At 40.1% G+C, this 15388-nt stretch overlaps 1 protein-coding gene across 1 annotated transcript in view; it reads right to left on the reverse strand.

Moving 5' to 3' along the window:
- The window catches only part of LOC101859920 (germinal-center associated nuclear protein), a 65090-nt gene that overhangs the window by 15758 nt on the left and 33944 nt on the right, over window positions 1–15388 (reverse strand). The window contains exons 15-23 of the mRNA XM_005095029.3: window positions 14440–14640; window positions 12646–12751; window positions 11966–12183; window positions 9556–9713; window positions 8814–8978; window positions 6992–7193; window positions 5431–5591; window positions 1840–2030; window positions 963–1123 (exon numbers count right to left, since the gene is read on the reverse strand). Coding sequence (XP_005095086.1) covers window positions 963–1123; window positions 1840–2030; window positions 5431–5591; window positions 6992–7193; window positions 8814–8978; window positions 9556–9713; window positions 11966–12183; window positions 12646–12751; window positions 14440–14640 — 1563 coding nt within the window. The remainder of the gene's footprint in view (window positions 1–962; window positions 1124–1839; window positions 2031–5430; window positions 5592–6991; window positions 7194–8813; window positions 8979–9555; window positions 9714–11965; window positions 12184–12645; window positions 12752–14439; window positions 14641–15388) is intronic.

Consider the following 15388-nt stretch of genomic DNA (forward strand, 5'->3'; position numbering starts at 1 on the left):
GGTTCACCATGAGGATCAACAATAGGCTGTAGTTTTGTCTTAAATTAACAGGAAACAGTGGAAGATTAGCATTGTGATGCTCGAAGGTATTGTGTGTGAGTGTGTGTGTGTGTGTGTGTGTGTGTGTGTGTGTGTGTGTGTGTATGTGTGTGTGTGTGTGTGTGTGTGCATGCGTGCGAGCGTGCATACGTATGCATATGTTATACTTTACTTTAACCAAAATATAAATAAGTTACAGAATCCAGTCATTGTCATTGGAGAGAGTCCTTGAACAAGACATAAAATCCAGCTCAACAACAGGGCGCTGTGTCGTTTTGAGCAGCTGTAGTGTATTTGTGCCATTCAATTTGCTGATCTGTCTTTTCCTTTGTACTCTTGACATGATGTGTCAAATTGTATGATCAGTAAATCTTTCAACTAGGCATAGCATTATGGAGTTGACAATCATTTTAACAAGTGAATCTGATAAGGACAAGAAAATCGAAAAAGACAGATGAGCACTTGGGGAGCAGACTCTTAATACCACCTGTTTACTAGTACAACTGGCAATCTAAAGTCTTCTCTATTGACAGCATGATATTTTTGCAAAATAATACATTAAAAAATTACAGGGAAAAGACATTTATCTTCTACCTACCATTTCTGTGTAGATACCAATAATGCTTACATTTTTTACAAATCCCATCAATATTGCTTCTATAAATGAATGAAAATTACCCAAAGCTTCTTAGAATACGGAGCTTGGTTATCTTTAGTGAATTTAAAAGTACTTCCGAAGAATATCTAGACCAATTGACATACAAAAAACAAAACAATCTAATACTTCAGAAATCAGATTGGGTATGCCAAATGTATTAGCTCAGGAAAATCTGGTTTCATAGTACACATTCCCCCCAAAAAGAATCAGACCATTAAGTATATTTCAGAAGAAGCCCTATCAGTAGCCTTTCCCTTTTTCTTACCTGGTATCCCGGTGTTTCTTCCAGAAGTTTGTCACGATCTCCGTCTTTGCACAGCTTCGCTCTCAGCCAGTCTATGAATTTCTTCTGCTCCTCATCTTGACAGAGTTTTTTGTTGGGCACAGACATACAGAGCTTCCAGTGTATGGAGTCACAGTCTGGCTCTGAAGATATGGAGACAAAGGCTATGACAATATTGCAAGACATATCACTACCTTAGAATCACGTTTTATATGCTCAGTACCTAGTTTTGAGAAATTTGACATCCAAAGTTTTGAGTTTCACAACAAGTCAAGCTTTTTCAAATACAATTATTTGAATATCTTGATAACGACTCAGAATAATCTCTGATCTCATGGTCTTAATAACTCAAAAAACGGCCAAAAATATCAGATAGAACTTTGTAATTTAGAGCCAGCAATATACAGGGTATGGCGCAATAATGGTTAACACCTATATATACTCTGTAAATTCATTTAGAATGCAGGACCTCTGATTTCAAAGTCTGCCTCCAATGGAACCAAATCTAGACAGTAAAGAACCTTGAAAACTCTGAAATAGCATCAAGTTAAAAAAGTCTCTTTTGGTATTTGAACCAAGGAAATCCGTAAAACCTTGGTTCACCCCAACAGTCAGAGTTGACGCCTGCCTCCTAAACCAAACAAATTGCATCAATACGGGCCCAAGAAACAAACAAAAAAAGTACATGAACACTCCAGCGACAGGTAATCTCATACAAGTAAAAGACCTTCCCGTCTACTCCTAAAAACTTCTACTCCATACAGCCAGATGTTTGCATAAAGCATAATTACCCCTACCGCACAATCTATGAGGAAGTTAAAGATGCTCAGAAAAAAAGAAGCCAAATGTAGGCACTGACCTATACAGTCTGCCTCCCTCCACTGGGCGAAAGCCCTGTGTAGCTGTGTGCCCAGAGTCTGCACTATGTCCAGCGGCTGCCACATGCGCAGACCCAGGAGCATCTGATGGACGGACGCCATGGACAGGCTGGCTGTCAGCTTAAGCTGTTGTTGGATCACATCCATGGGGGATGACACATACAGGCGGGCCCTAGAAACACATGAAAAGTTTGTTTGAATAAAAGCAAAACCGTTGACGCGATAACCGTCATTTCGTGCAGGGGGGGAAAGAAAGACAGGAGCAATAGAAGGGAAGAACAGAAGTAGGAATTATCAGTGCCGCCCTTTAATCAACTGCACAAGCTCTAGAAAGACACATGGATAAATACGAAGAATTTCGGTAATCACTGTGAGAGAAAATGCACAAACAGTACTGTTAGAACATTAGACAAATTAATAGACAAATGAGTTATCATCACAAAGCACAAAAAAGAATGTCCAAAAAACAAGAATAAATTGAAAAAAACTAAAGGATGACCATAGCACAAAATACTCGTAGGTGAGTTCAAGAAAGAGAGAGAGAGATAAATACACAAACGCTGCTGAAGAGATGACTTATGGTATATGGCAAGTCGACTCAAAATGCACATGTCGAGTCACGTACAGGCTACAAAAAATTAAGAAATAAAAAGAAGCAGAAAGACTTCAAGGAGAACAAAATATTTAGATGTCAAAAAAAACTATCCTCCTATGACTTGATCTACACTATACCTCGTGCCATTGAGTTCATACTGGAATCAAGCGGTACATCATAATAAGACGACAAAATCGAGACAAGGAAAATAGAAGACAAAAGAGTGGGACAGACAGACAGAATTACAAAGGTAGAGCAAAGAATAACCTAACAGTGCACCTTCCAACTGTCTGCTGCAATTCCCTTTATTAAGTTTAAAAACTAAAATTTAAACAAATAAACATTCAAAAGTAAAGCATAACATTTAAAAGAAGACATGAAAAGATAAAAAAAGGACCTTTTTACTTCAGGTTACCATGGTACTAAGAACAAACACGCAACATACTGGCATTCTAACAAAATTTCAAACCCTTCAGTGCTCAGCCATTTGTAGGCAAAGTATGACTCCTACCCTAGTGATTCAATTCATATTTATACAGACGGGTCAGCCTTCAACGGAACTATAAACGCAGGCTTTGGGGTAAGAATTGAACATCCTGACAAAACATGTGAAGAGCTATTTGACGCATGTGGTACTTCTTGTACAAATTACGAGGCTGAGGCTGAGGCCATCGCCATTGAAGCAGCAATCCTCCACCTGACCAACATTTTCATAACATATCCAAACAAAATCAAGAACACTATTATCTTCACAGACGGAAAGTCAGTACTCCAAGCTCTGGAAAACATGAATCTCGAAAGCCCAGCCTGCCTATCTGTGGCTCAAACAATCAACACCTTCCTACAGACCTATGCCGTCGACCTGACACTACAGTGGATACCTGGCCACAGCAACATCCCAGGAAACGACAGAGCAGACACCCTTGCCAAGAAGGGAGCATCACAAACACAACCACACAACCCAGTATCACAACAGACAGCCAAGAACATCATCAAATGCAACACCAGGGAACAGTGGCTGAATGGATGGGCAATGGGCAAAACTGGAAGAACTGTATTTGCACACATGACAGCCCCCAACTCTAAAGATGCAATAAATTCCCTGAGTAGAAGAGAACAAGTCACAATATTTCGCCTGCGAACACAACACATACCACTAAACTCCTACCTTAATAGGATCCGCAAGGATACTCCACCCGACTGCCCGTTGTGCGACTGCCAGGATGAAACAGTACCCCACCACCTCTTTAACTGCCCTGCACTTTGTGACCTGCGTAGCACCTACCTACCTGCCTCCCCAGACATCGGAAACACTCTATACAGCGACAAAGCACAGCTGATTAAAACCTGTCAATTCTTTGCCATATCGACAGACCGAAGGGCTAGAACCCAAATGGCCGCTGGATCGGAAAAGTAAAGTAAAGTAAAGTAAAGTAGGCAAAGTATAAACCCAGACTATGCATATTTCTCGACAGCAATGAACTCAAACTACGCATGTCTGTGTCTTTCATGGTACATACACCAATGTTTAGAGCTAGATGTATACAGAAAGTAATAAATGATATTCTTAATGTACCACCCTTATCTCTATACTTTCCTCTTCCCCTCATATTTTCAGTTAAACAAAATCTGAACTAATTCACAAAAGAGAAATCAACAACTATCGCTTCATTTTGTTGTTAGTTAACTGCACAGATTGTGTATGAAAATGAACACCAACCCTTCTTAACTAAGAAAGACCTGGGTAACAAAAGTTAATAGAACACAAAATGAGAAAACTAGCCGAAACAAGTCTAGTTGAAAATGCAGTTCAGGTATGCTTAATGATAACTTTCTTAATAAAACCATTTTAAAAGTAAAGGAGATTAGTTACTTGAATTGAACTGAAAATTAATATTTTAAAATACAATTACTATGTTTTTTCAATCTTTCTAACTCTTAAAGAAAGTTAAAAACTCATCATTACAATAAGATCACAGACATATAGTGCTGGGAGAAGAGTGCAGTGAAACTTGACAAACCAAAAGAGAAATAGGCAAGAAATAGGATCCATCAATGGAGTTCTTAAGTTGCCTGCATATTCTCTAGTAATAACATCTGCCTATCAATAACTTAAAAATAGAAGTCACACCATTGAACATCCCAGAAGCACTCTTTCTCAGGTTTGGAAACACTACGCCAAAATTCAGAACAAGTGCATGAAGAAAAACGAAAAGAAATAGATTTACAAGTAAAAATGTTCAAACTATGCAAACCGCCTTTCAAGCATTTTCTCATAAGCATGTCAATAATCTCCCACCTCATCAATATCATATGGGTGATTTTCAGGATTTCATCGCCTCAAGTGACCAAATTTGAATATCTTGAACCACATAGAAGAGAGACATACACAACTGGCTACATAGGATCAGCTCCAAAACATATAAAAAGTTGGCTTTCTCTCAAGAAACCCACCAATACGGGCCACATATTGTGACAAAGTTTAATAACATGTGACAAGCTGATACACAGCTTTACTCACATAAGAGAAATGTGGTTACAAGCAAGTCTTGCATTTACCTTGCCAAATTCATAGGTGGTAAAAGACAATAAAACAGTTGGAACAAAAGCAGAAATTATTCACTTAGCATTCTTTTCTTTATCCAAAGTAATGTGTATGCACAGATGCGTCTCGCCGTTCAGTTCATTTTTGTAAAAAAGATTATAATGGAAAAATATCCAGTGAAACTTCTCAGTTCCAAAAGTGACCTTTCCGCCATGAATCAAGCTTGCTTCCTGTACAGAACAGTTATACTGAAAAGGCATTCCAAGCTTCAAAGGCTACTGAATCATAAATGGATAAATAAAACATTTTTTTAAGCTCAAGTCAAGCTGCAACAGGTAATCCTTCAAACATCATCCAAACCAATGATCCAATGATCCATTTTATTTGCCTTTAAACACTACATCATGATAACCCTGACAAAAAACCTCTCACCTCTCATTGATAAAGAAAGAGTTGTTAACAATACGAGTATCGGGTCTGTTTGGCACCAGTCGCATGAGCTGTTCCCCTGTCTTGCGAGTTGGGGGAGCGCTAGGAAAGTCCAACATAGCACGCTTTACTCTGACTCTAGACAGGTAGCTGCTCCTCCAAAACTGGGAAATGAAATGAAGACAAGAGAACTGTATGGGAGACAGCTACACGGTATCAGAACTTAGCGAATCATGAAAGCTCAAAGTTAAAGTTTGAGTAAAGAGAACATTGACACAACAACGATCATTTAGTGCTGGCAAAAAGTAAAACAGACAGGCAGAAATAACACATTAAAAAAGAAAAAAATAATGACCTACCAGTGGCATCCTTCAACCACCCACTTGAAAGCTCAAAAGAAAAAGATTGATGTGCGACAAAAAGCAACAAAATATAATAATAAATAGTACTTGTATAGAACATGTCCCCACTCGAAAGCAAGCTCTGCGCTTAACACTATATTACTACCCCAGCAGACCATAGAACACTCAGAAACATTCTCAGCTTCCCGGCATACAGTGCAAGCAGCCGGTCAAGCATTCAAACACTAACAAACTGACAAGATCTTTCACTGTCTATAGCTGGGTACCCATTCCCACATGGGTGAAGTGGGGAAAATTTGTGTAAAGTGTCTTTCCCAAGGACACAACGTCGAGCCCGCGGCTCGAAGCCCCGAACCCGCAACCTCACAATTACGAGTCCGGTAGGCTAACCACTAGGCCACCGACACCACTAATGACAATACGAGTGTACAAGCCAAAACTTAACCCTAAAAGACCTGACTACCTGAGCCTGAAGGACCTGTGCATCTGAATCCCCTTAGGTTCACGAAAACACTTACATCACCAAAAGGTCAGGTGTGTGTTTGGTGAACAGAAAGATAAAGGAAGTAAATGGAAAGGAGTGTGCACATTGATACTCAGGTTTAAGATTTCCATCAATGCAGCAATTTAAAATGCACTATCTCCATCTTTCTGCTAGGACACTGTATCCCTCTCAGCTCAGGTTGGCCCTGACAGGCAGGGTAAAAGCCCGCCTCATAATTTATCTCAATTGTGTCAATAGGATGGTACATTAAAAAAACAAAACAACCTTCCAATGCAATGCTCTCCACAACAACAAGAAGGTTTAGAGCCATATCATTAGTAGTACGGGCAAATCTTTCAGTGTACTAAAACTTCCCTAATGGCTAGCCTTCTACCATCTCATACAAAAAACCACATAATAAAACATTCTCATCATCGTTCAGTCTCTGTCATACATATAAAAGCATGCGAACATCTTGTATGAAAATGCCAAAGATGATGGCTTCATCAGAAGGCAGTCAGTGCATATACCTGCAGTGAAAGGCTAAAATATGAGCCTCATGCAAGACAAGAGAAATTAAAGGCCACACACATTACAAGAAAAGTTTTGCATCTTTCAGCAAAAACACAAATAGTACAACTGCAATATAAACAAATCTTTGAATCTTCCAGAAAAACCACAGTTTAAAAAACAATTACAGAGGCACTTTTCACCCAACCTGGAAGACACGTCGACATCTCATGAGTTGGACACAACGTTCTGTCTCCTCCAGTCTTTCTCGCTTGGCTACAACATCTATCTCGAAGACTTCCTGTGCTATATCCTGAGCAATCTCCAAGGTGACCACAGACAGAAGGCTGTCCTGACAGCTCAGGCTCATACCTTCCATACACTGTCTGTTTAACTCACGGGTAACAATGCTAAAAAAAGATAGAAAAATACCAGATATAAAATGAATTTGCCTATTTACGTTAACACTAAGAGAAAACCAAATTTACTTGGATCCCCATTGGGAAATCTGCGGTAAATGACGTAATACTTATTTCATAATGAAAATAATTTTAAATAATTTCATGCCATGGTAGCATCTTGATTATAGTTTAAGGGGGAATGGGTCATGCTCATTGGCACATCCCAGAGACAAGACATTTCAAAACCTTCATACAGACATTTCTTGACATTCTTTGCGATTCTGCATTGATTAACCAGGGAACTACCAAGGACATTGTAACAGGTATCATATCAACAATAGACTGACCATTTTGTGTGGAAGATATGATATGCACAAACAAAAATGATCCCCCAAAAAGTAGGGATTTTATTATCTCCTAACAAGGTAGAAGATATTCTTCTGTCTTAAGAAATAATAAAAACGAAAGAATTATTTTCAAGAATTATTAACTCATTGACGACGTTCAACAAACTCTGAAGACGCGCCGGGTCCCGGAACCCGACAACTTGTACCATTTTTGGGGGTACCTAAATACCAATAAAATCTCAAGGGGAATGACTCCCGTGTTAGTTAAACCATTTAACTTTATTGTGGTTGTATCCCTTTGACCGTTGGTCACCCGAATTGTCTGCTATAAGCAATCTGCCGAAACACGAAACACGCTGACCTGACCTACTTTTTACATAAACAAGAAACAGAGAGCTGCTGGAAGCTCCTTTCACTACCAACGAAGCGATAGGGATGATTGATTCAGGAGACTACAATGCTCCTGGCAATGTCACTATTCATAGAGATAATATCACTTTGTATTACTTGTTTGAAAACATTCTAATTGACTACAATCACTTCTGAGATCAATGTGCTTAGCTCATTAAAAAAGTTTTTTTCCACATTTACATATAATTTTTTTTTTCACCTAAAAAGTAATTTTTTCAAAGTTTTTGTAAAAATAAATACATTTCATGTAAGTATACATGATGATCTTACTTTGTGTCAACTTTTATACCTGTACAGTTGATAGGTTTATCACACTGATTTTTTAAAAACAGGTAAGAATCGTGCGTCTCCAGGGAAATTTTTGGTGAAAAACTTGCATCTTCAATGAGTTAAGAAAAAAGAAAAGACAGTCTGTCAAAGCTGGAATAAGACAGATAATCACGCGAGAAGGAACTGGGGCAAAAAAAGCGATCTTTTACACAGTCATTCAATAGAAGGAGGCTGCAGACTTAACATAGATAACATAATTACAGTAGACAAATGATATCTTCCAAACACATACATAAAATATTTGCAACAACAAGTGAAGAATTCCTAGTATGTCTCTCAAGCAAAATGCCAGCTCTTGTTCATTTGTTCATTCCTCTGCTCTCTCTTTCTCTCTTCCGCTCCCCCCCCCCCCCCCCCCAACCTTCTCTATCTTTTCCTCTTCCATCTTTTTCCATTTCTAACACACAGCTTTACAAGCATGCACGCACGCATGCACACACGCATGCAGGCAGGCACCCACGCAGGCAGGCACACACGCACGCACCCACGCAGGCAGGCACACACACACACACACAAAATATGATGACCCAGCTTGTCTCACTTCATCTGGTTGATGGCGACCTCCTGCACAATATCATTGACAGCATCCTCCACAATGTCCTCACAGAGCACGTTGAACACCCGCTGTCTCTGCTCTGCCATCTCTTTGGCACGGGCTTGTTGTACACGACTCTCTTCTTCATTGTGCACCTCCTTAGCCAAAGACCTGTAAAATATTATGTCGTTGAGAAGCACTTCAGGAAGAGTAGGCACTGTAGTGTCCCCATTTCACCATCACCGAATGAAAATAAAAATAATATGTCAACTGAGAAACATTACAATACTGACAGCTAAGACTAATGGAAACACAGCAAAGAAGCAGAGAGAGAGCAAACTACAACAGAGAGTCCACCAACCAAGACACATTTCACCAATCAGATAGGGACAAAATAGGCAGAGAGTGGCCATATCGCTAGGGGTAAATGCCCTTAAGAGATGAACCCAGTGGCAACTTGGAGGCGCTATACCGAACCATTACATATGTGAGGAAAGTCTGGTATTGTCACATGAAGAAAAAGGAAGAAAAAGGAAGAAAAAGAAAGTTTTTGCATGCCCTACCTCATATAACTGCTCCAATTTCATACGTTCTCTAGAACTAAAACACTTTTTTCTTGATTACAAAGATTACACAATTCAAATAGTCTCTTCTTAGGAACACAGCTAGAAATTTTTAAAATCTAATGAGGTAAAAGTCAAGATTTTACTTTATTTTGAACCAATTAATAAATACTGCTTCAGAATACCGCGTCAAACTTTGGACGACATCAGCAGACAAATCATCGAAGACAGTCCTGATGACAGCGTCCTGTTCCTTTTGCTCTGACATCACTTCTCGTGCAATATCCAGGGTAGCTGTATCAATAACCTCCAGGATTACAGTTCTGGCAATGTTCTTGATATCCTGTTGGGGTAGGAAAATAAAGACATCTCAGGGCTTTGACTAAGATTTTGATTTCGAGAAGTGAAGGACATTGGCATAACGGTTCACTTAGTGCAGGGGAAAAAAAACCTAAAATGGACAAACAGAAGAGGGACAGAAGAGTAGGACTGACCAATGATGCTCTCCAACCATCCTCAGGACCAAGACCAATAGAACCATTCTGGTCAAAAAAGTAATAGCAATTCTGTCCATTATGAGAGCTGAGTTACACATCTAACAATGCCTCAACAGAACATTTTTAGACCATAATTAAAATCTACAATGAGCCTCTATTGCAGGGGGATTCTAAAACAAGCAAACACATAAAAACGTTTTTTAAAAGTCAAACCTGGGTAAAAATGGCTACCCATTGTCAAGGAAAAAAGTGGCCGTATAACACAGGTGGCCGTCTTAGGCAGGAATGATCAACATGAATAAAGCAAATCATTCTCTTCTGAGGTCCAAACCAGGGCTGATATCAGGCTTTGGACTGCCCTAAGGCTAATTCACAAGGGTTTTTGGTTTCTCTTGAAAAAGGGGCGAGTGTGGTGTAAGAAGGTTTTTTTGTGATGTTTATTTGGTTTGGGGTTTTTTAGGTTAGCTTTCTTTTTGTTGCTGATTTTGTGCAATGATAAAATAAACGAATTATTATGTAAGTAAGACGATGAAGACCGAGTGCCATGGTAAAACAAACACACGTGTTGCCACCACTCGAAGAACGAGCGATGCTTCTGTCGCAAGTTCAGGTCAATGTCCATTGTTACTTAGTTACAGATAAGGTAAACAAAGCAGTGACCTGTCACCTCACACACAATTTGTGCACGAGTTGTGGACGGGGCTTATAGGTTATGACGGATCACACGCTTCCCTCACCAGCAGCTGAAAAGTCATTGTTAGGCAATATTGGTCAACTTGGGTAAACATTCATTGGAGGGACTAACAATAACGACAGCTGAACGAATTAAGATAGCCCGTCTACAGAGTGAGGTGCTGATTCAAAATTTATGACAAAGCGTCGGGCAATGACTGACCATGCCTGGCCATCTGAGGCAGGTAAATTTGACTGTGGGTGGATAAAATAAAGTGGCTGCGGCCGCGGTGGGCAGGTGACTGTTTTACACAGTAAAATCATATCGAAAAAATGCAACGGGGGAAATGGGAAGTGGCCGTTTGTACAGGCGGCCGTCATGGCAGGTTCAACTGTACTTGAAAAACAACAACAGGATGGTTCAAAAGTCGCCTCAGCTCACATTTTCACATAGAAACAAGTTTGGGGTTATCCCTGATATAGGAAAAATGAAAGAGAAAAATGAAGTCTTAATTCAATCCAACGTACTGTTGCACAAATGTGACAGTCCCATATTTACTTAAAGTCAGAGTGCAACAAATAAATTTTTAAAACTTTACCTATCAAACTCCCTCAGTTTTATTTCTACAGGCACGGATATTACGGTGATGAGTAATTAGGCCTCCTGTGCAGAACTCCTTAAAAACTTTGACAGAAAGAATTAAACTTGAAATGCTAAAGGGTAGATGAGAGGTAAACCGTGGGTGACCGAAAAAAAATGTTCGGTATCAGTAGCCATTCACTCAAAGAAATTAAAACAAACGTGTTTTAGCATTTTGAATAGGAACTTGTTTTTAAAAGATGCAGGGAGGGTTTTTAAATATTCTGACGTTGTTCCAAATTTTTTTTCAGGTAATAAACAGCACTAGCATAGGTCATAATGCAAATGATTGGTCGAGTGAAGGTGTACATTGAGGATTTGTAAAAATATTTGCTAGAGACATTTTTTTTTCCTAAACCCCCAAAGATATCATGGAAGCATTTGACTTTCAAATTGTTCTATTGTGTTTATCATATGAGGAGTTATTAGCAAAATAGGGAAGTTGACAGCTCAATAAGACTGATCTAGGTGCGGTTCTGACAAGAACTTGTGCAACAAGCAGTCAGAAGTTGTCAAGACAGTCACCATTTGTGAAGGAGGAAAGCAGTTGTCCTAGACAGTTGGACATTTTAGACAAGGTCATAACACAAAAATAATACAAGGGGTTTGGGGGGGCCGTGGAGGAAGGATGGTCAGTCGTACAGATGACAGTCTTCGCCACACATCTGATGGAGTAGATTCAACTGTGATCCAGATTCCTTATTTTAACACAAAAAGTTGCCACTTCTTCAACTAAAGCAATTCCTAAAATCGAATCAAAAGAAACAAGAGAAGTTCTCCTCTTACCTCATTAGAAAAAGCAGTCCTTCCTCGGGCCATGGCCGTGGCATCAGGCAGTTGTGACGGACCCCTCAGTGCACCCTGGGACTGACCACCACCACCCCTACCTCCGCCATCATCACTTCTCCCCTGAGGTTCTTGCAGGCTTTGCTGGGGCAGGGGTGCCGCTGCTGCCTGCTGCATCAGGTCTGCGGCAGAGGGCTGGAGCTTCAGTCCACTAGAGTCTGTAAAGAGGGAAGAGTCAGTCAAGATGTTTAACTCTTTAACTTGCCACGAGTTATCAGCAAACAACCAAACAGCGCGGAGAAAGGCACTGATGTATCGGTGGTTGGTATAGAAAGAGTTAAAGTAGCCTTCATTTAAAAAAATAATAAACTGGACATTTCAAATAGAGCAACACCCCACCCATACCTTTTTCCCCACCCCCTGGGGACAGTTATAAAAAATGCCACTTTCAGCAAACTTAATAGCAAATTAGTCCAGTGGGAAATAGTCAACTGCTCCAAACACTGACAAACCTCATAACAGGAAACAAAGAAAAACATTGACAACCTCTTGCAAATATTATCCCTCAAGTTGTAAGTAGCACTGACAACCCCTCCAAAATACTACCGCGCTAAAAAACACCACTGACCACCCATAAAAATGTAACCAGTCCAATAGCACACACCCTGGAAAACACTTACAGAGGGCTGCCTTGAGCTCGTTGGATATGATGAATTTGCCGTTCTCGTCAAAACTTGAGGATGGAGTTGGAAGGATCAGCATTGGCAGTGGACATCCATTGATGGTCTTTAGAGAGATTACATTCACTTAAAATGAAAATCAAAGAACACACATACTGTTGACGGAATATATGTTCACCTACGCAACAGACAAGGACGAAAGTAATTCTTTTTTAATTTTATAATTTTTTTAGACAACTTCTCAAAAAACAGAATTCAAGTTTACCTGAGTTATGGTACAAACCAGAGCCACCTGTACCACATCCCAGCAAAATACTGAAGAAACCGCATACCCGAATTTAATGTTATCAATAACAACAAGTGCAGAGTGAAATACAATTAAGAGACTGGAGGCTTTTTGCACACATGCGGACAGGAAAAACAAGTGGACAGACAGGCAGAACAGACAATGCATCAGGGCTAACAGTGAAGGCTATTTCTATCATTTACAGATCCTACCTGTATTACCTGTCCTGGGCAACAACGTCATTGCACACCGGACAGGTCCATAAGTGCTCAGTTCCCCCCAGCACCAAAGCCCGCAAGGTATCCATACTGATTGTTCCGGTGGCTGTCTGATTATGGCGACATCTTTCCTTTCCAGATAATCATTCCTTTCTTCCTTCTCCCCTCTCTATCCCCATTTCCCGCATCCTAATGATTGCGTGGTGTTCTGCTGTCTCCTTGTCTTCTTCATCCCGCAACTTTTTCTCCATGGTCTTCAACACTTCTCCTTTGTCAAATTTCACCTCACCATCAACCACGGCACTGCCTGCCAGCCTATCAGCCTCCTCATTGCCTTTCACTCCAGAGTGCCCAGGACAGAACATCCACGTGATGGCTCTAATTGATGAGTGTCATATTGGGTTCATCCATTCACTCCGAAGAAGCCCTTTCTCAACCCTTTGCAAGATGCTCTGGGAGCCCGTGACAATGATGAGAGGTTCTTGGTCTTGTATTATGAAACCATCCAAGCGCTCTTGTTACGCCCTCAATCTCCATTTTATGATGATTTACAGACATTTACCAGTAATGTTTTTGGATTTTTTTGCTTAACCAAAAAAGACAACAAAAAAACTCCATCATTGTTATACATGTCACCAATTCAGAACCTTTACACTAGTGCCATTAAGCCAAGAGATACTTCATTGAGGGAGAAGAAAAGTTAATGTGAGGTTTTCCCAGAGGAAGGACGGAGCTGACAGTATCAAACATCTTGACATTGTTAATGGAGAATGTTCATTTTTCATCACATGGACACACGGTGGGTTATGTAGAGATATCAAAGAAGTTACTTGAACCACAACACTGTCAAACAGGTTTCTAGTAATAGTTGTAAAGCACATAGAGCATGGATATGCGCTAGGTCAATACAATTATCATTATTACAATTATTATTATTATTACTACTATTATTATCATCATCATTGTATATGAGAATGGTATTATGCCCTGACAATGTAACTGCCAGAAATAGGTCAACTCTTTTATTCTTTCTTAAACTATTGCCAAGGCCCATCTGCAGGCCCTTTATAAAAATCACAAATCAGTAAAACTATAAATATTTTCATAGTGAAAAAAATATACTGTGATATAACTTTTGATTCTTCTCTAAACATTCAAGTCAGGGTTGGGTTTTTTTGCAAGCTAAAAAGTTTTTTTTTAAAAAGCAAAACAAGTTACAAGGTTAGAGCATAACACCATCCACATATCAAAGACCTATATAAAAGCAAGTCATCATCAACATTGATTTACCTCCCCTACAGACACTGTGCACTTTGCTTCCACCAGCGTCTGTGATCGTCTCTGGGACAACGAGCCCTCGGGCTCCATGTACGCCTTGGCGTCCAGCAAAACGTCGCTCTCTTCCACACTCAGGCAGTAGTGGTAGCAGAACTCTTCAACCTCCTCCGCACTTTCAAACCGCAGCAGGCGGATCATCTCAGCCACCGGGTACTGTTTAGTATGAGTAAAAAGAAGCACAAAAATCACAATAACAGTAATTTAGTGGCGGGGGGAAACCAACACAGACGGACAGACAGAAATAGCAGTAGGGGTAGGGTTTTTAAAGTTTTAGTAATAATTCTACAGCCTTTGCAGCACAATAAGGTCATATACAAGCCAAAGATTAGAGGTGTTATTAGAGAGTAACATACAAAGAAAAGAAGGAGGGGAGATAGTCTTAGTAGAGTTTTTATGGCGCTCGCAACTGCATAAGGTCATATGAGCGCCAAGGGGTGGATGTCAACAGAGAAGTCCTCACAGAGAATCAGACTTACTCCGCTCACCTCTCTAGCCTCAACAGCACAAAGTCGACTTCGACTATCAAGGCACTCCGGAAATAGCAGGTCACAAGAGAGTGATAAACATACAAAAGAAGTAGAGGAAAATGACGATAGTAAGGATGGGGACAGAAAAAGCAGCAGTTCCTCGTATGCAGTTCAGGCACAGTTACGAGTTTAAGAACATGTTAATGTCCCCCTTTTGGGAATGGCCTAAAGACACTTCAGTCAGTAGCACCATTGCGGGGGGTTGCAGAAGAGGTAAGGATTATAGATGTTTGATAGGTATGAAGGAGCAAACCAAACCAGAGCACCCGCAAACCGCCCTTTAACGGTCATTTAGTGCTGGGAAAAAGCAAGACAAACGGACAGAGAGGAACAACAGTGGGAGGTAGGGAAAAAAAGTAGGATTTTTTAGTGGA

Source organism: Aplysia californica, unplaced genomic scaffold (genome assembly GCF_000002075.1).
Source record: "Aplysia californica isolate F4 #8 unplaced genomic scaffold, AplCal3.0 scaffold00094, whole genome shotgun sequence".
NCBI classification, from domain to species: domain Eukaryota; kingdom Metazoa; phylum Mollusca; class Gastropoda; order Aplysiida; family Aplysiidae; genus Aplysia; species Aplysia californica.